Source organism: Pteropus alecto, unplaced genomic scaffold (assembly GCF_000325575.1).
Source record: "Pteropus alecto unplaced genomic scaffold, ASM32557v1 scaffold45, whole genome shotgun sequence".
Classification (NCBI taxonomy): domain Eukaryota; kingdom Metazoa; phylum Chordata; class Mammalia; order Chiroptera; family Pteropodidae; genus Pteropus; species Pteropus alecto.
The window spans coordinates 1,736,717-1,759,116 of NW_006442491.1; the positions used below are offsets into that span (position 1 = coordinate 1,736,717).

Consider the following 22,400-nt stretch of genomic DNA (forward strand, 5'->3'; position numbering starts at 1 on the left):
ATTGTTCCTCCGTGGAGCTTTCCCCACGTCCCAGGGAGTGGATACAGTGCTGCCATAGCTGAGACGTCCTCTAACTGGATAACAGAGGTTGCTCCACCTAGAAGATTCCCTGAAACTCTGCCTTCCCCAACTCATGGCCTCACCCAAGCCACATCCAGGTGTGTCCTTGGGGAGTCCTGTGCCATTTCCTGAGTAGTGCCAAGACTCACACTGGTGACAGCTGATCTCGGTTTCTGGCATGGCCCCTTGATGTAACTGTAAGCATAGCATCTGTGAATTGCTTGCTGAATCTTAATAGGTGGCCCCAAAGGTGCACAGACTGGGGCTAAACTTGGCCTGCAGCTGAAGCCCTCTCAGGACTGTGCCACTGGACACCTACTACACAAAGCTATGCTAATAAGACCAGCAGACTTGGGAGTTTTGCTTAGTACATAGAAACGCACACAGAAAGGCAGCCAAAATGAGAAGACAAAGAAGCAGAAACCATATGAAAGAGCAGAACATAGATCAAGAAAAAGTGCAGTCAAGCAATCTAACAGATGTAGAGTTCAAAACAGTGGTCATAAATATGCTCAATGAACTCAGGGGAAGTGTAGATGAACTCAGTGAAAACTTTAACAAAGAAATAAAAAAAACGTAAAAATGGAAATGGAAATTATAAAAGGGAACCAGTCAGAAATGAATACATTATCTGAAATGAAGAGTACAGTAGAGAGAATCAACCAAGTAGAAGAAGAGGACTGAAACACCAATATAGAGAATGGGAAAGCCAAAGACACTCAACCAGAAAAACAAGAAAAAAGTAACCAAGAATATAATAATAATTTAAGGAGCCTATGGGACAAAATTCAGGGTATCGACATCCATGTCACAGGGGTACCTGAAGAGGGGGAACAAGAAGTTGAATATATATTTGAAGAAATAATGAATGAAACTTTCCCAAACTAGTGAAGGAAATAAGACATACAACCCCAGGAAAATCAGAGAGTCCCCCCAAGAAATTAACCCAGAGAGGATCACACCAAGGTTAATGTCAAAGGTTAAATACAGAGAGAATTTTAAAAGTAACAAGAGAAAAGCAATTAGTTAACTACAAGGGGGCACCCAAAAGACTGGCAGCTGATTCAAAAGAAACTTTGCAGGACAGAAAGGCTTGGCACAAAATATTCAAAGTGTTGAAAATCCAGGATCTACACCCAAGAATACATTACCCAGCAAAGCTATCATTTAGAGTTGAAGGACAGATAAAGAGCTTCTCAGACAAAAATAAGCTAAAGGAATTAATCAACACTAAGCCAGTATTTGAGAAAATGTTGGAGGGACTTCTTTAAGAAGAAAAACTTGTATCAAAAACATGAATAAAGAATGGTAATAACTACATACCTATCAACAAGTACCTCAAATGAAAAGAATTTAGTGCTCCAACCAAAAGATGGGGAAACTTAATGGATAAGAAAACAAGACACTTACATATGGTGCCTACAAGAGACTCACTTCAGTTTAAAAGATACAGACTAAAAGAAAGGGGATAGAAAAAGATATTGCCTTGATGAATCTAGAGTATTGCACTGAATGAAGTAAGTCAGAGAAAGTCAAATACCACCTGATTTTGCATACATGTGGAATCTAAAGAACAAAATAAACAACGAAAACAGAAACGAACTCATAGATACAGAGAATATTCTGAGGGCTACTAGACAGGAGGAAGTTTGAGGGGACAATGAAAAATGGCAAAGGGATTAAGTACAAATGAATAGAAAATAATTATGGAAATATAAAGTGTAGCATAAGGAACGTAATAAAAAAACATTGTAAAAAATATGTAAGGGGGAAGAGGGGTATTTAATTTAGTGGGGTGACCACTTCATGAGTTATATAGATCTCTAATCACTATGCTGTACAACTGAATCTAATATATTATTGTATGCCAAGTATAATTGAAAAAAAATTGAATTGTACAATATAAATATGAGCAATTATTTGTCTATTATCCTTTAATAAAGCTGGGGAAAAAATATTATAAATTATAGATTACCTTTCAGAATAGAAGAAAAGTAATGAAGGGTAGCTTACAAAGGGAAGAGCATTCCAAACAATGAATGGAAGGCACAAAAGGAACCAGCCTGGTTAAGGAGGAGGTGTTCTTGAGGAACTATGGTGATTCAGGCACAGAACTACAGCTTTGCCAAATTATGACAGGCCTTGAAAAAGCAAAGGAGTATAATTTTACAGGCACTACAGAGTAACCAAAGATTTATGAGGGGTGGTAATGTTTAAGAAAGATAAGCCTTATATCACAGGCCAATATATTCAGTGGGAAGGATAGTGGAATAAATCAGCTGGGAGATCACTACAGTAATCCAGGAGAAGAAAATACAAAACAGGCTCACTGGAAAAAGTCAGATATAAAAAAATAATTGAAAAGAAAAAAATGTTCCAGAATAACAGTGCAGACATTGGGAGTAACGTAAAGTGAGAAGCCAAAGCATATAATGGGCTCCTAAGTCTCGGCAACTGGGAAAACAAGAGGTCCAGGGACAAAAAGGAGAGATCAGCAAGGAGAACTGGTGAGGGCCACAGAACAAAGAAGTCAGCTTGGAATACTGAGTGTGAGGTAAACAAAGGTGTATATGTGTGTATCTACTCTAGATAAGTACAAAATTGTGCTGCTGTACCAGGAAAATGACTTTCTGCAATTTAAAATCATACACAGGATTTATATAAAGTTGAGAAAGGATTACTCTAAAAATAAATACTATGTCTAAGCAAATTACAATGGTGGAGGAAGAGCAGAATGAGTTAAATTAAGAGAGACAGTTCAATTCTATTCAAAGTTAATCTACTAATAGGTTGAATGATTTATGGAATCGAAATTGGAAAAAAATATCTCCTAGGTCACAGCTAACCATATTTTCTACTGCTCCTTCTATGACTTTAAGACATGTCAATAACCTCTATAATATACTTTCTCAACACTGCAGATAAGACCTAATGTGATGGTAAGAACCAACCTAACACTCAACTTGAGGAAATGACTTTTCAAATATGGAATGGAATAGTAAATGCATTCAAATAGAGAAGGGGAAAAAATGCTAGGAGTCAAAATAGTGAGAAAAAACTGACAACTGGCACTGCAAGCTATATTTTCAGATTTTTATTTATAAAGCAAAACAACACTGGATACAAAACAAGCCCTGAAACAAACACACAAAAACTGTGGTAAACTGAATCTCAGTCTCAAAAGAAAATGCTGAAAATTACCTTATAAGGTAATTAACTATGGTCTTCCATGAATCTCTAGGATATTAACTCAATTAAGTCAATTTTATTTGGAGGGTATTTCAACATATCCCTGAATGAGCACCTGGATCTGAATTTTGTTTTATAAATTTAATGATCTTGTGAACACAGTTTATACCAAATAATATCAAAGGCACTTTCAGGATCAGAAACATTCAACTAACAACAGCATCATACAAAACAAAATTTTCAGGATATGTCAATTATTTAACTCTTCCCTTGGGCAAGACCATCCTATTTACAAAGTTAAGTAGAATTAACTATTTCTAGAGAACTGGGCAGGAAGACCCTTGAAAACATGCAGAAAAATTGAGGAGGACAAGGAAACATGCAGCAATCCAAAGAGAAAACTTGAGGGATTAACAGGTCTGAAGTACTGTGGCAAGCCAGAGACCCCAAAGGTTAAAACGCAGAGTCCATATGGGATCTGTGGGAGCCAGACTGTTTGTGATGGGCAGAGGAGCATGGCTTACAATTATGAACTCCACCTTTAACAAAAGCGCCCAGAGACAAAGAGCCAGGAAAAATTATGTGTAAAGATAAATAAAAGCAACTAATCTAGGAAGACTTTCCAGATTCATAATGGTTTTCTTTAAATAAAGCCTTTCTAGAATGGCAGTTGCTATCTAAAGCCATTAAAGATAGGAAAATAAACATGCTTATACTTCACAATGAGAAATCTATGTAAAATCTAAACTATTTCCTGAGAGTCAGAGCAATAATAAGAACGAGTTGGAAAGGAGGATTCACAAATAGCTTTTATGAAATCCTTGAAATGACTAGGGTGTGTTTGCCTTATTCTTGTCTAAAGACTGAAGAAAGGGACAACATAAACTCTGACATGGAGATTAGTAATTATACACAATAATTATAGAAATAAGTAGTAAGTTTGATTTTTATTCTAAACAGTCATATTATATTTTACATTATCTTTACTCAATAGAAAACACTATCGACATTGAAAAAATGAGGTATAAATAAGTTTTCCAGATAGCAGAAATTAGTCCTTTAAGTTTATAATAACTGCTGATTGGAATTACCACAAATTCATTCTATCTCATCTTAACCAAAATAAAGTATTCAACGGTTTTGTTTTTAAACTCTGCAGGGCCACAATTATAAATATAATTAAGATAATCTGTTAATTTATAGTGAAGCTGTATAGGCCTCTGGTATGTGGAGCTCTGTTTGCTCCTATATAGCAAATCATTCCTAGAAACTCCGATTTTCTACTGCCCACTTTCCTTAATCTGGGAAGAATCAGAAGTTGTCAGGGGAAACCAAAAAACAGAGAGGCAAGCTTGTTAAATCAGTAACCTTAACAATATACATAATTTAAAGTCAAGAGGCTCTGCTCTGAGGTCTGCTACACAGCGACTTCTCCAAACTCAAAAGGATTGATGGAATAATAGCTGCTATTTCCTTGTGAATCGCAAGTCTTCTTAAACTTATTTGCAAATTCAGAGCTGTGTTCTGAATGACATGAATTTTGGAAAACTTACCTGATCGCAACGTTCTGTGTCAGATCCCGTAACATGGGAACAGGAGAACATACGATTCTAAAGAGAAAAAAGTGAAGAAGCATCTAGTTGTAAAGTATAACCTTTTAGCTAAGTGGAAATAAGATGGTGCTGTTTGTTAGACTTTAGGAAAGAGAAATCATTAAAATACACCAACTAAAACAATATAATCGTTTCTATCTTTAGGACCCAGTCTCTCTTGTTTGTAATCTCATTAACAGAAAACAATTATGGGCAAAGGGCTTAAATTGGAATTTGTAAACAATATCTACAAACCAAAAAGAAAGGACAGGAGGGACAAATAAATGAACAGAAACACAGAACAAGTATTTTATAAATTAAGAAAATCAAATATGGCTTTATTCTCATTAGTAATCAGAGAAATGCAACTATAAACTACAATAAAGTGCCAATAAGCATCCATCAGATTGACAAAAATTAAGGTTGTGACAATTCCAAGGCTTTGCAAGAACTGAGAGTAACAAGATATCTCATAAACTGCCACCGAGATTATAAAACAGTGTCATCAGTTTGGAAAACCACAAGATTGTATCTAAAAAAAATGAAGATACAAATACCTACTCTACGATCAGCAATTATATTCCTAGATGTAAACCCGTGAAATGCGGTTCTCAAACTCTGATCTCAGAATCCTTTTACACTCTTAAAAACTAAGGAGCCCAAAGAGTTTTGTTTATGTTGGTAATATCTATCAATATTTGCCTATTAAAAATCAAAACTAAGAAATTTTAAAAATATTAATTTAAAGATATCAGGAATAAACCCATTATCTGTTAATTTAAATAACATTTTTTATGAAAACAATAATTTTACAAAGCAAAACAAAAATAAGTGAGAAGAACATCGCTGTTTTACATTTTTGAAAATTTATCTTAATAGCTGGATTCTCTTATCTGCTTCTGATTCAATTTCTTGAGATATCACACTACATTTAGCCTCTGGAAAAGTCCACCGTACGGTCAAGAGAGAAAGAGAGTGACAAAAGCAAGTAACATCATGACATCTTAGTATTAGTATGAAAATATTTTTAACTTTGTGTATCTCCTGAAAAGGTTTTAGGGATCCCCTAGGCTCCCTGCACAAAGTGATATAGCTATTATGTTATACAGCTTTGCCCAAGTCTTTTTTAGTCCAACAGGTTTTTTGTTGTTGTTTTGTTTTCTCACTATTTTCTCACTATTACTAGAAAATAAAACATTTAGGCAACAAGGTAAAAATGCTAACTAAACTTAGTCCCAGTCACCTCAATTATACACAAATGAACACTTACTGATCTGGAAGAATGGCTTCTTCATCCAAGGAAAACTTTCCTTGAATCCCATGACATAGTTCAGGTGGTACATCCATTGGCTATGGAAAAATGTATTCCTGATTACATACCCAAAAGAATGGAAATCAGTAACTCAAAAATACACTTGTACACCAATGCTCACAGTAGCATTATTCTTAATAGCCAATGGTGGAAACAACTCAAGTTCCCATCAACAGATGAGTGGATAAATAAAACATGGTATGTAATACAATGGAATATTATTTAGCCATAAAAAAGTGAAATTCTGACACATGCTACAACTAGATAAATCCTGAAAACATGCTAAGTGAAATGAGCCAGAAACAAAAGAACAAATATTATATGATTCCATTTATGTGAGGTACCAAAAATTGGTAAATTTATAAAGACAAAAAGTGAAAAAGAGGTTACTAGAAGCTGGGGGAGGGAAAAATGGAGAGGTATTGTTTAATACTGTTTAACGGGTATAGAGTGTCTGGTTGGAAAATGAAAAAGTTCTGGAGATGAACAATGGTGATGGTTGCACAATACTGTGTATGGTCTTAATGCCACAGAATTATACAATTAAAAATGGTTAAAATGGTAAATTTTTTGTATTTTACCAAAATTTAAAAAATGTATTTCTGATGAGTTAACCAAATAACTATACTGTCTAAAATCATTTCATCATTGAAAAGAGTCTATACCTCTGTGGAACCTGTCTGATATAGCTGTAAAATGAAGTCGTGGAGTAGGTGATGTTTTCCCACAAATAAGACATCGCCTCCAAGACTGTTTCTTCTAGCTGGCGGGAAAAGAAGAAAAGAATAAAGATAAAACAATTATATCTGGAACAGCAATTTTTATGAGAATAAAATAAGCATCTAAATTTTAAAAACTTAATTATAAAGCTTACAAAAAACAATTTAAAAGTGATAGACCTGCATGTATGATGTGTCTCTGTAGAAGGAAAAAAAATTTGACAATAAAGTTTCAAAGATCAATGACTATCATTAAAAAATTATCATTAAAATATACCTGAATACAGTATTATTAGACAAAGTTTTCTTGCTTATACAGAACTCAATTTCTTACTATAAGAAATATATAAACATTCCCTGAGGAAACACAAATTGTATCATCTAATAACAAAGATTATTCTAAGGATGATCAATAGAGAAATTATTTCTATAGGTTTATTATACTAGTATTGAATAAATTTTCCAATAGAGCCAAAATTCGCAATTTCCAATATGTGGTGGTAGAAAAAAAATACTTTTAACTGTCAGTAGTAACGACAAAATACCACTTTTTATGCAAAGGAACATTTCAAAGTTGGCACTCTGAGGACAAATACTTATTTCAACCTAACCTTTCAAGCAAAGTTATTGTTATTTGAGGGAGGCAATGGGAAGAAGGGAGAGGGATGAAATTAATAATACCTACCAAGGCAAAACTACTTTTGTGTGTGTATGTCATGAAGTGTTGCTTTCTTATAAATTTAACATTATAATTAAAAATTTTTCATTTAATTACTATTCAATTTATGGATAATAAGTTTTAAGAAGCAAAGATAACATTTGTTATAAAGAAGTAAAATTAATGATTTATGTCCTTCATGGGAAATCTGACAAAAAAAAAAAAAAAGGTTGAATTTTATAAGAAAATGTAAATTCTATATTACACAGATTCAATGGTGACCAAATGGAAGTATAATTCTTACTTTCTTCTGGGGTGAGGTCTGGGTACACCTCTTCTAGGGCAGCTCGTAGTCTGCGCTCATCCACGAATGGCAACAGAGCAACACCTGGGGAAACAAATGCACATCACACACCTCAGCTATTAGGATCACCTAAATTCCAAGTTATCACTGGTCCAAATAAACACTGCTGGTAGAGTATCCCTGCTAATATCAAAACATTTTGGAAATGAACTCTATTTAGCCAAAATTGAAGTGTGAATACTTTCTATGTGGTGGTAGAAAAAAAATTCTGTTTTCCATCCTTAAAATGGCTCATATGGAAAACCACGTTTGCTGAGTTGTAACTCTCTGATGATAAAACTGTTGATTTAAATCAACAAATTGCCACCTAGACATCGGTCTATGTTCTGGACTTACTTACTAGGATGCCCTTGGGCAGGCCAGTAAATCTTCCAAGTGTGTGAGCATATCCTTTTTTGTTTTTCTAAGACTCGGTTTCCACTTTTGTAAAAAGAGATCACACAACTAAAATACTCAGAAGGTCTGTCTAACTAGAATACTTGGGATGTCCTTGCCAGCTCTAAAACTGCATAGTATTCTGTTTACATTTTAAAACCTAATAATTTATATACAAAAAATTTTTAGAGACTTGCTTAAATAACTGGGGGTGGGGGTAGAGAGAGAATAACAGATGTTCATTTTCAAGCTGAAAATTGTCCTTTGAAGTGTGCTAGAATTAAAGTCATTGCTTTATTTGCACATACAGGCATAATTTTCAAAGAAGCATACCAGTAATATAGCATCTAGTACTAGAAAAATATACAAAGTAATTAAAGCTAAATATGTTCTGCTTCTATATATACTAGAACATATAGAAATAAAAATTTTAAGTAGCAAAGAGAAACGGTAAACAGAGCTAAATTATTTTGAAACTACTGCCACTCAAAACTTTTGTATTTGTGATTATTGCCTTTATTGGTCATCTGAACCATAGGGAATAATCAAGGAAAAAGAGTGAAAACATGATTTTAACAAATGTGCTTATTTTTCTAGAAAATCTATGGTAGAAGAGAAGGTTAAAATGATTTGCTGAAAGAAGCTTTGGTGTGAAACAATACTTGGCTTACTGAATGAGAGACTATTGTATTTTACAATCATCATCACACATTTGTCGAGTGGTAAATAGCACCTTGAATTTAGTAGTAATTTTATATTGCCATTCTTACAAAACTGTGAACAGAAGGAATGAGAAAATAATAAATACACAAGAGATAAACTTTAAGTAATGATTAATGTCAAGTATTTAAACTAAATTTCTAATACATTTTTCAAAAGTTTCCATGGAGCAAAAATCAGTCTCCACACGGACACTATCATGTTTCTACATCTTTCAGGATCCTAACAAGGTATCAACGAGTTTTAGATGGAAGGAGAAAGTCTCCTCTCATGAATTAATCACAAAGGAAACAAAAGATATAATAATTAATCTATTTCAATCCAATGTTACTATTAAAATTACTATCATTGCTAAACAGCAAATTTTCACATGTAATTCTTAAAATACTTATCTTTTACAGAAATACTTTCATCCCATAAATCATATTTGCTCACATTTTTACCAAAAAGAGAAAATAATTTTAATGAAAAGAAATAATATCTAAATTTTACCTTGCCATGCATATTTTTTCCCATTCAAATCAATGGCAAAATCTTCAGGATAGAAGTCGATTATACTAGAATCCTATGTCAGGGAGAAAAGTAAAGGTTCAAACCAGAAGTCACATGTTTCTGTTACACATAATTTGATACAATTTTCACTCAAGTTATCAAGCCTGATGAAAAAAATGAGGTTTCATTCCTTTTAAAATCTGTTATCAGGTCATTAATCCCAAGTCTAATAAAACAAAATTAACAATTTTATTTTAAATGATGGAAAAAAGCGCATTATTATAGAATTGTAAAGCTGACAACTGTGGGCCCAAGATAGTGAGTGAAGAGTTTATTGATTGTAATAATCTCTATTTCCTGGGTGGATCTCACTCTTTCTAGCTAGCTAGCACACAGAACAGGCTTAGGTGTGATTTCAGAAAGATCAGTCTTTTGAGCTCTGGTAGTCACTACACAGGGCTGGAATAAGTAAAAATAATGACAAATAGGCTGAGAACAAAACGATTGTCATACAAATTTCCCCAAAACACAATTTTATTTACTGAGTAGAGTACTAATGACAAGGTAGGCAGGGTGAAAAAACTCGTGAAAAATATACAGAAGAATTTAAATATTTTTACTTTATTTCTGCATTTCACTGTTTCAACTGAGATGCAAAAGCAACTGTAACTAATGTTAGTAAAACATATGAAAAAACCCCAATTACCAAGACACTCGAAATACTAAGACTTACGGGATCACTCATGAGCTTCCGCCATGATGGAGGTAGAAAGTTACCACTTGCAGCTGGAAAAACTCCCATAAGTTGTTCCAGTGGTTTAAACTGCAAGGAAGAAAAAAAAGTTCAAGACACAATTTTTATCTAAGCCTGAATTCTATGAATTTTATGGCTCTAAATAATCAAGCTTACCGGTTTAGTGCCCTTCTCAAAATCAGAAGGCATGTCTGCAATACCTTCAAAGTCTGAAGCAAATGGTGCATAATGGAATGGATAATACCACTTCCAGGAAGCACAGCCCTATAATCATTAGAAACAACAAAACCAAAAATCTATATTAATGACAGTTACATTACAAAAACAAATAAAAATTAGAACATTAACTTACAATACACTGTTTATAAAATACATGACTTCTAGTTTATATTCCATATATAAATTTTTTTCCCAGAAGTCCTAAGTTATTTTGATTAAATATGAACTTTTTACTTTATATCAATGGATCCTTCATTTAAGAAATACTGCAAAGCATCTTTAATAATCAGTTAACACCAAACTTCATATTTACAGACATAAATTGGTCAAAATTTTTATCCTTAAAATGTGTTTGTTGCCATTTCTCTTCAACTCTAGAGTTGCCATTATCAAATAAAATGAAGAGAAGTTGCGGCTGACACTTACTGAGCCTACAGGTAGGTAAGGGACATTACTGAAAGTGACTAAGAGTAAAACAGCCAAAAGTTTCATTTTACAATTTCCTATTATATTTTCATTTCAAGTAAACCCATCAGAAAGATAACAAAAGCAAGTTACACTCATAGAAAAGAGGAGTTTTCCTGATGTGTGTTTTGACTGTGCCTAAGGAATTAAAATCTTGATTTTAGGAGTAAAATATGAATTTAGAATATTTTACAATCAATACCATATTGCTGCTTAGTGCATTAAATTACTTTCTACTTACCAACAAACTTCATCTATTCCCAGGTCATACCAAACCTAACTTAACTTGCACTTTTAGCACAAAATCAGGTATTATCTAAAGGTGTTACATCCCCTATATGTCTACCTAATTTCTTACCAGTCTGACATCTCAATTATCAAAGGCTTTAAATCAGATAGAGATTACTCCAAAGAAAAAGCACTTCATTTAACATCGCTACAATACACGGAGGAAACAGTATCATTTAAATTCCTTTCAAATTCTTACCAGCATTTCCAGGGTTTGTCCTTCATTCAGTCATTTAGTGACTGTCTATTAGTTACTCAGTTATTTTGTTATTCCAATTAAAAAACACTAAAACTTTAATCATTTGAAAGACAAAGTACACTCAACCACACTACTTGATGCTGAAATCCTTTAACAATAAAAATTAGCTTTGTTTACATATTAACATCTAAGGAGCTTTACAAACAAATATTATTTAAGGTAATAAACTTCTAAATAGGAAGCATTAAGAAAGTGAATCTGGGTTTAATTTCCAAATATAGCTCAAATTACTATCTTCCTAAAATGATTAGCTAGAGATTACAAGAAAATATTCTTTTTGTACCTGGTAATAATATCGAAGAACCCAGCAGAGCCCTTCAACGTAAGATTGTACAACTTTACGACGAAATTTCTCGTCAGCTGCATCAACATCAAATTTGTTTTTATAGTACCGTTGCTTCCAACCAGCTTCCCACAGCCTAAAAACCAGACAAAGCCAGTTTATGTTTAATAAATACACTTTCAGTAACTGTCTACTGATTTAACACCCAAATCAATTTATATTTAATATCCAGGTGAAATGTAAATGAGTTAAACAGTAATGCTAATACAATTTCATTTAATTATTTCTAAAAAGTTCACAGGATTTATTATTACTTGACAGTAAACATCATAAACCCAAACACTGATTTTAGGAAGACTATTATAAAACTACACTTAAAAAAGGAAAAAAATAACCATTTATTAAAGTAGATACAGAACACTTGTTTGCTCATATTTTCTTACTGTTTTACATGTTTTTGATTGTGGCACAATTCTTAAACTACATTTTAAGATTCAAATACTGAAAATATTTATTTTATATATATCAAGTTCCTCAATTTGTTAAAATACATTTATACAAAGAAAGTCAAATCACTTTTAAAAAATGACTTGCATAAACGGTAAAAAAAAAAAAAAAAGGGTTTATAACATAATAATCTAGGAACTACACAGAAATTCTGTGTATATCTAGTGTCCATATCCTTGGGCCTTATCCCTCTTTCAGATAACAGTTGTTTTGGCTTAATGGAAGGACACACAGATGTATGTATGTTCTGCTAAAACTGAGAAGCAAGTCAATCAATCCACTAAATCATCACTAATCACTGAAAATACAATATGAAGAACCACATTTTCACCCAAGGTATATATTTTTTAGTACTCATTTCTCATTCTCTAAAAGATTTAAACATTTTATTGAAGGAACATAAAGCCAAAGAACACTATAGGATAGATCAAGAACATCAAGATGGTTATCCATTAAACAGCTATTTTCTACCAAGCACCAGATCTTACCAATTAATTGCAGTCATGTTTCAGAATATACCACACCAATTTTAATTCACCACACACAAGGGATTTATAAACATCAAGGAGAAAATATCAATGAAATAAATGCTTAGAACTCCAAACATTCCTTGATAGAAACATTTCTACTTTGATTATCCACAGCAACAGGATTAAACAATAAAGTACTAAATAAATCAAGTTAGCTATTAAGCTAGTATTGACTATGATGGCTACACAGTAAAACAAAAACACTCTAAGAGAAAAGTCCAGAGTTATGGAAGCAGAGAATAAAATCTCAGATGAGGTAAATGTTCAATCACAAGTCACTACAGATCTCAGAATCTGACATCAAAGAATGTTAGAAATGGAGACCATACATGACATTTGTGAAGTTTCTAATCATAAATATAAACACACCATCCACATCCTACAAAAGCAGCATGAGCTGTGGACCACTATTGTTTAACTTTGAAATATATCATTTTGCCAAATTCTTAAGGAGTTATAATTGAGATCGGCCTTTTGTACTTGTACCCCAGGCTTCAAACCTCAATTTAATTACACAAGAGGCTGTTAATCTTATTTAATATACTCAAACTTCTGGGTAAATTAAAGAATTGAAGTTTCCTACTGTAAATATTAAATGTACAGCTAAAGGAAAACTTCTCTGCCAAGAAATGTAATTGTGTATATGCAAGTCTGTGGTTTTGAAAAATATATACATATTTATCTCTTAACCAAAGGACTTTTGCATTATCTCATTTTGATGAATAACCTTTCAACTGAGAAGATTAAGCAAACTATATTAAGTATCCAAGTAGAACTGAACTTTCTAGGTTAAGTAGCTTGAAAATTTAATCTCGAAACAGTAACATTCAGATCACACAGTCAGAGCTAAACACCTCATGCCTAGCAGATCTAGTGCTTGGTCTCAGAGGGAAAAGTGGTTTGGAGGACAAAAACCTGCATGCATACTAATCTGGATACTTAGGTTTAACAGCTATAGCTTACATATCTCACTGGAATTTACTGACTATTCTAACCCTCCACATTAATTATCAGTGGATAAAAAGATCACAGGCAAGCATCTGAAGGCACTGCTGCTCTAAGCTAAATCACATTAATTAGATTGCATCTATTTCAGCAATTTGCTAACAAAGTGCTACCAAAAAATGGCTTCACCTGACGTTATCCTCTGGCTCAGGTTCACTGTCACTGTCTTCTGCTTTTCGCTTAATTCCTCCTAATGGAGATGGGGAGCCATCAGAAGTGAAACTCGTATTAGGAGATACTGAAGGACTCTGCAGACAATTACATTACAGAGGAAGGATTTAAGTATACATTTCACATAAGAAGTTACAACCAACTGCCATTACCACCATGCTTCACAGAAACACTTTTCTTAAAGCTATCAAATAGATATGGTAAATATATTTAGAAAGTACAAAGACTGATCTTGGCCTACTGCACCTACCCCCGCAAAAGAGTAATATAGAGTATCAAGCTTCCTATGCTTAAAATAAAAAATTTTTAAATATTTTCAGGGTAAAAACTGCTTCAGAAGAAAAAAGAAAATTTTAATTTTACAGACTTTTAAAATTATAGGACATGAATAGGTTTTTCCTTTGGTGGTTCCCTTGTGTTATAAATTCACTATCACTTTCGCAAAATAACACAGTTATAAATGGAAAAATATATATAATTATATATACACATAAATAATGTATAAATAATATATTAAAAAGTCAATGCTCAGGGTCGCGCCTGGTTAGTACTTGGATGGGAGACCACCTAGGAAGACCAGGTGCTGTAGGCATAAGAAATAAAAAAATACGGGATTGTAAGCTGACAAGGTCCTTGCAATCTGTGAGGTCAACTAAAGGTTGCCTCACCTAAAATAAAATAAAATAATTTTTTAAAAAAATTTAAAAAAAGAAGTCAATGCTGGTAAGAATGAAATTAAATGTAAGTGTTCAACCTAGTACAACCACTCTAGAAAGCAACAGTTTAATGAGACTCTGCTGGATAACTTAAATTATATTATACATATTGTTCTAAAATTCATGGTATAAATAAAAATATATTAGTCATCTTTTAAAAATGCATATTTTATTATTTCAGATTTGGATATCAGTTTTAAGTATTATCTTAAAATATTATCTTTAAAGTATTATCAGTATTATCTTCCCTTCGTATATTAACTCATGAACATAGCAGCACCCTAAAGTATTTTAATATTTAATTAAAAAAATTACAATCTTCTGTAACTTTAGTTTATGTTAAATGACCAAAAATGTAAATGGCAGAAAAAGTTTTCACAGTAAAGGTTTTCTTTGGTTATTCACAATATATTAGATATTTCTAGTAAACTGAATTAATTTTAAGTTGAGAGCTGAGGAGGCTATTTTAATGATACTATAACTAAAAACCTTAGCAAAAAGGTAGCTCATACCACAGACCAAGAAAAGTTACAACACAGTGAAATTATATTTCATAGAGCTTATGACACTTTCCTTTTTAAAATGTATATCAATTTTATTCATGATACTATATGGCCAATACTGTCAAAAAATAAAATAAATAAATACAGGAAGGCATTGTTGTACTTGGAAAATGAGAAGTGGATTTTTAGTCATTCAGATCCAAGTTTGAAAGACCAAGTCTAACCTTTACTGGCTATACGGTCTTGGGCAATTTATTTAACCTGTCAGCCTTGACTTCATATAAGGATGATAATGTTCTATCTTTTTATAGGTTATTGCAAGGATTAAATAAAATGTGTGAAAGATCAATAACATACTGCCTGCCTGGTACATGGTGGTTAACCATTCAATAAATCATTATTATTATAATCCATGCAGATCAAATTATGAGAGTGACATTCCTATCAGTTGTCTAAGTACACAGAAGTTGTATCAAGCAAATTTTCCCAATTGACAAACAAGATATAAACTGCCTTCAGATAAAAAAGATAATACACCTTCAAGAAAATAAAAGGTGTTTGCTCTTTAATACTAAATCTCCACTGCTCTCCTTTCTGCTCTGTCACTACCAACAACATATTCTTTCTTGAACATATCCGATTCATACCAATTCAAATTTCTTTATAAAAAGCTGTTTTTGCAATCAAATTTTATTAAACTGAGAATGGCCACAGATATAATGAAACCATACTTCAGAATGTAACATATTTAAAAAAAACATATATTTATGAGCAAACAAAAGCGATCTAATAGAACGTTAACAATGCTGACCATCAGTAGAAACTAGTCAACTACTGGAGATTATTACTACACTCAAACATTAAGAAAAACTAAAACGTAACCTTAAAGGCTCCCTTTAAATGAACTGATAATCTGGCTTCATGATTTCCTTAAATTTGAAACATTCTAGATGAAAACCCCTTCATGTAAAGCCTCTAACAGAAATAACTGTGTCAAGAGGAATTAGAAAGGATCAAATAAGCAACCTACTCACCAATCTCCCCACTTCTATTCCCATGGCAGACATTATTAATCAACAGTGAGTCTAGTCCTGTGGAGCCTGCATTTAACAATGGAATCCTCCTCAAAGCAACACAGCTGGCAAAGTTTAAACCCACTTGCCCTCCCAGTGATTAAGAGAAAAGTACAGGTATCCTTATCACCGACACGGTGTTTGAGAATACCAGTCACTTTCAGTTCTACTCTGAGGAGACTGCAGTCACCATAATCTTAAATGATGGACATCAGTTTTTCTTCCTATTCTACCCAAGGGTCGCACTGTAGAATCCCTTTCACTGACTCTGCACATCTCACTCTTTTAACAGCACAAGAAAAACAAAAATCAAACAACAAAAACCACAACAGAAACCCAGGCTGCTTCTCTCAAGAGGAGCAAAATCTCAATTCTCAAATTCTAAATATAAGGTCCTAAAACTTCTAGATGTGAATTTATAAGAATATAAATCCAATCAGTCTCCCGATATGGCAAAAATTCTGCATATAGGATTGTCCTGTAATAGGGATTTGACCATCAATAACATAACTATTAGAATAAAATTTAAATAACAAAAATGTTTAAAAACTTATGCAATTTCCTTGGATATACCACAGCAATAATTTGCATAAGACACCAAACCTTACATAATATCTGCCGCCCTCTACAACATTCTCTCTCAATGCCTACTAGCCCAAAATAAGCAATAACTTTATCTGTCTGCAAATATTAGTTGATAGTCTGTTCCCTCATCCCTGCTGCTGCACTGCCATGTGCCCTGACCTCAAGATCTGTTGCCACTATTATAGGAAGCTGAGTTGGACAGTGAGCGTTTAGGCAGTAAAGAGTACCTGTATTTGACAGACCTGAGGAATATTATTCTGCAAAATGACCTTGACTGATACCTGGAAGGAAGGAGGGAAATAGGCAGCGAAACCCACCCTCTTCTTTTGCCCCAGCAATGAGAAATTTGGATGTCGGTCATGCTTCTAACACCATCACCACCCAGTATCTTTGGCGGAAGAGTAAAACTCTGTGGCCCATTTGCACTACAGAATGACTGCAGCTACTTAGCTGTCTATATTTACATGCATTTTCTTTTATATCATTCAGATATTTTTATGTTGATAAAAATGAATTTAACAGAATTAAAAACATCTCAAGGCAAAAGAAATTGAAAAAAATATAACACAAAACGACTCTAGGCTAAGTGATAAAATTCACCCACAACTGCCAGTATCTGACAGTCACTACTCTTCAATGTTAAAGTGAGTCACTTACAGAGTTATTCTGCATCCTCATTTCATAGGCTGCTTGTCTTGGATTACTTGCTACTTGAGAACCTGGTGAATTTCTTGAACCCAAGGCATGAGGGGTTAATATTCCACCAGGAGTGAAAGCTGGTTGATCTCTCTAACATAAATGGAAATGAATGTAGAAATTAAAATTAAATCACAACAAAGTTAGATGACAGGAAGAAAAGAGGCAATGAAATAGTCCCCACTGTAAGCACTTAAAAGATGTAATAGGTTTCTATGAACATTACAGGGTTGTCAACACTTTGATTTAATGATAACTTACCCTGTAAACAATAGTCTGTAATATTTAATACCTCTGCTCTAAAAGTACATATAACTCACTGTTCTGATAAATATAGAAAATTCAAGTCCCATTAGGCTATTCTATTATGTTTACTTACCAATTTCCGAACACATTTGAGACAAAATTTTAGGCAAATAAATATAATTAGTAAGGTAAAAAATAAATCAAAAGTTTGCTTCATACTTAAGAATATGACTTTTATTTACCCTTCACCTTGCTAGAATTTAACTCTTTATAATTAATCAGAGCTATGATTAAAGATATGAATAAGTGACAGTCATGGCTGAATGACGAAAGTTATTTTTAAAAGATACTGACTAAAAACAATAATTATATATAAGGTAGAAAACAAATATGCTCCTCTCTAAGTGGTTTTGAACCTACCTGCAAAAATAAACAACTCTACTTTTCTCTCTTATCAGTTACTGAATTCCTCAATTCCAATAAAATATAATAAAAGGCAGCCCCTAAACTTCGTAAGTTTAAAATCTAGTAAGGAAGACAAGAAAAACAAGAACTACAGAAGTTAAATGACCATAAAGCATGCAATTAAGGAAACATATCACGGCAAGAAGCACCAGAATAAAAAGAAAGGACTATTACTAAATAAAATAAAATTAAAATAAAATAAAATAAAATAAAATAAAATAACTTCTGGATTAAGGGCAGAAACAACAGGGAGGCCTTGTGGAAAAGGTAGATGTAAGGGAGTCATAAAGTCAAAAATCCATTTGCAGGCACTAAATAAAGGCAATGCTCTGAGTCTGGAGGGACAGACATGCTATGTTTAGAAGACAGCTGTGGAAAAGCTGGGCGGCTAGAATTTGACTGGATTATAGTGCATTCTGCATACCAGACTAAAACAGAACTGGATTCTGAGGAGACTAATTACTGGTGATTTCTAAGCAGAGAAACAACAAAGTTTGGAGTGTCATGTTCTGGGAAGACTAACCTGACAAAGATGTAGACAGAGTGTAGTAACTTTTGAGACGATACAAAGGGTTAACTCTTTATTACAAAAACAATACCTGATTAGTGTAAAAAGAAAAATTCAAATAGCTAAGTGCCACCAGTCACTCCTGCCAATCAAGTATATCCCTTCAGGCTCCAAAGCTGAGAAACAACTTATTTAAAACAGACATTAGCATTCTTTCTCCAGATAAGAAGGCAGCTGAGTGAACATTATGTCTCTAACTAACTCCTACTGGGTAAGAAATAAAAAGCTATTGTCATGAACATCTTTCTCTAAAATTGTAAACTTATGCTATTGCCAATCTTACAAAGTTAGTTAAAACTCACCTTCATTCTCTTTCTTTTTTCTTTCTGTCGTCTTCTAAAACTGTCCTAAAAGTATAAAATCCACATATTCTGTCAAATAATTACACAAAGATGTAAGAGTTAAACATTACCAGGAATGATTCTGGAAACAATTAAAGTTTTAAAGGAAGACCCCAGAAACCTAGGTACATAATAATTAAACTAGGCAATGGATTATATGTTTAAAGTGCTGATTATCAGAACTTGAGATGGACAGAAAGCATTTCATATTGACTTTAGATACAATTTCATTGTTCCTCTTAATTTTTTTCAAATAGTTTTTGATATCATTTCAGGAAAGAATGAGAGTCATGACAACAAGCCTCTTACCTAAAAAGGGCTTGACAGTTCCTAACTCTGTAACATGTATGGCACAAGCGGGTAAAGATGGAAGTGGGCTCTATGGAAACACTACCCTCACCCTCAAGTTCCAAAAAGTTAATCTAATGAGAGGAAGAATATTCAGAAGTCTGTTTCTTATTCTGGGCCAAACTCACAGAAAAGGGTTCCCCGTACATTGATTCTTCCCCTCCACTCAATTTCAAAATGTAGCTATGGTTTACATTTTGGGGTTGATCTTGCTCCCCAATAAATGTTTGGGCCACTAAAGGCCTCTTTTACCCCAGAAAGTACTCTTTCCATGCTCAAGTTTCTGTGACTATCAAGGCACTGAAATGACAGCTAAGGTGGCTGTGGCTGCTGCTGTAGTCTAAAACAGGGGCCAGCTGGTACTATACTGACCATCATCCTACTAGTTGCACTTCTATCTCTTCCAAGTCAGTAGGGCTAACTACAATATAATGTCTTAACAAAATTTGAAATTTGTGCTTTCTATCAGGATAGGGACTAAATGTTGGATATACAGTGACTATCTTAAAACCTTCTAAGATATGAAAACCACCAATTTCTTTAATCGAGCTTTTAGCCCCACCTTTAAGGAAACTTTTCTTACCTAGGTCAACAATGACCTAAACACTGAAATTATTCAGTTTTCAGTCTTCATCTGACCATGATCCTTCCCTTCTTGAATCATGCTCTTCATTTGACTTCCAGGACACTACACTCACCTGGTTCTCTTCTTTCACTCTTGCTGCTTGCCTAGACTCCCCAACCTCTTAATGTTGGTGTTCCTCTGGGCCCAATACTTGGACCTCTCCACTTCTTTACTCTCATGGGAGGAATCATCTAGTCTCACGGCTTTAAACACTATCTATATGCTTATAATGGTCCAACCAGGATCTCTCTCCACTCAACATTTCTTAGGTGACTCAAACTTCATATCTCCAAAACGGAATCCCCTCCCTCAGCTTTGCACCTCCATCTTAGTGATCTGGTCCTCCATCAGCTTCCTGATCCCTCCTACCATCTTCTCATTGTTTCCTCCACTCCTGCTACACTGGCTCCTTGTTGTTCTCTAAATATTCTGTGTATGCTCTTGCCCCAGAGCCTTTGTACTGGCTATTCCCTCTGTCTGAAATACCCTTTCTGCAAACATCAGCATAGTTTATTCCCTCACATCCTTTAGGTCTTTATTTAAAGTCATCTGTTGGTGCAGATGACTCTCATCACCTTTTCTAGAATTGCAAACTCCCCATCTCTACCTTCTCAAGTATTTCCTCATCTGCTTTAATTTTCATTACGGCACTTATCACTAATACATTATATAATTTACTTAGTTTTTGTGCTTATCATCCATCTCCCAAAGAATATCAGCTCTGACACATCACAAATTTTTGTCTGTTTTGTTTTGTTGTATTAGTAACACTCAGAATACTATCTGGTACATGATGAACAATAAATACTTTTGAATAGATGAACATTTGCAAAGTAAGAGGCAAACATCAAAGCTCATAAAATAAAAAGCATCACATTTTTGACCTAACTGCTCAATTTTAATATCAAATACTAATGTATTTCTTTTCTACTATCTATTCTGGTCAGTTAAATATCTACTTCTAAGGGTGTTAGTCACACATAAACAGAATAGGTTCATCTAGGTGGACCTTACTGATTTTTTAGATGCCTTTGGAAATCTGTCAAAAGTAGACATGCCCCAGGAGCACACACACCCCCCCATATACTTTTATACTAAATTTTTGAGAGTTCATAAATATAATGTCCGATCATGCTGATAAACGCTGTATGATATCAAGGACACCAAAAAGGATCCAAAGTTTTAAAATGCCCTCTCAGCCAGGCCAGCTGGAAACCATATTACCTAAATCTGAAGCACTCTGGTATCTATCAAACCTCATATATCCTGCTCTAATGCCAAATATCAACAATATTTAATAGTACTGCTAAAACCACATTAAAAGGACTGTTCTAACATGAGGTCTTCATACCAAGTAGTATATAGTATATATAGGTTTTGGTTTTTTTTTTAAGTATAAATGGCAGCAGGTCAAGTGGAGCCACTGTAATTATTGAAGACTTAGTTAAAAATGGCTGTTCTGGTAGACATTTGATATCCCAAAGTTTTGTTATATGAATTTTACATGTGTAAAATTCTTGCCTTCACAGAAGAAGATTACCAAGTACCAAAGGCTTTGGAAAGAATGCTTACAGTCCACTCACTGTTTTACTTAAAATGGTACCCAAAGTTCTAAAATAACAGATCACTAGCTACAATATACAAAGTTGAAGAAAATATGAAATCTTGTCAGATACAATGACATGTTTTCATTTGTTAGGAAATCATTAAGCAATGTAGCAATATTATTATGTTATTTGCTCAAACGGCCATATGACTTTTTGTAAAATCAGTTTCTAAAAAGGTTTCCTTCCTACTACTATCTGCTCATTTTACCCACTGCTTGCCTCCCTTGCCACTCCCCCACAATCACCCTCCAACCCACTAACTCCCCAGGGCCTCTGAACCCCTAGCCAATGACTAGGGGCTTGTACATCTTGCTCTGACACCTCAGGCAGTAGCAATGGTCTCTCTTCTCTTCAAGGATTTCCTCCTATTTCTCTAGAACTGGCTCCTCTTCCTCCTTAAATGACAACGATTCTCGAGGTTTCTGTTGAAGGCGCTTTTTCACTCCATACCAGCTCCCAAGGGCTCTACAGCCATGCTCCCCTGAACAAGCCCGACCCCATCTGATCTCGGAAGCTAAACAGGGTCAGGCCTGGTTAGTACTTGGATGGGAGACCACCTAGGAAGACCAGGTGCTATAGGCGTTAAGAAATAAAAAAATAAGGGATTGTAAGCTGACAAGGTCCTTGCAATCTGTGAGGTCAACCAAGGAGAGCCTCGCCTAATA

The 22,400-nt window shown here is 33.9% G+C and overlaps 1 protein-coding gene and 1 pseudogene across 1 annotated transcript in view; one reads left to right on the forward strand and one right to left on the reverse strand.

The window, feature by feature from the left end:
- The window catches only part of XRN2 (5'-3' exoribonuclease 2), a 76,432-nt gene that overhangs the window by 38,736 nt on the left and 15,296 nt on the right, over positions 1-22,400 (reverse strand). Inside the window, exons 14-24 of the mRNA XM_006921547.3 lie at positions 19,117-19,161; positions 17,497-17,628; positions 13,921-14,039; positions 11,750-11,885; positions 10,392-10,499; positions 10,215-10,304; positions 9,482-9,554; positions 7,835-7,918; positions 6,819-6,916; positions 6,112-6,191; positions 4,803-4,859 (exon numbers count right to left, since the gene is read on the reverse strand). Coding sequence (XP_006921609.1) covers positions 4,803-4,859; positions 6,112-6,191; positions 6,819-6,916; positions 7,835-7,918; positions 9,482-9,554; positions 10,215-10,304; positions 10,392-10,499; positions 11,750-11,885; positions 13,921-14,039; positions 17,497-17,628; positions 19,117-19,161 — 1,022 coding nt within the window. The remainder of the gene's footprint in view (positions 1-4,802; positions 4,860-6,111; positions 6,192-6,818; positions 6,917-7,834; positions 7,919-9,481; positions 9,555-10,214; positions 10,305-10,391; positions 10,500-11,749; positions 11,886-13,920; positions 14,040-17,496; positions 17,629-19,116; positions 19,162-22,400) is intronic.
- Positions 22,199-22,317, forward strand: LOC112471099 (annotated as a pseudogene).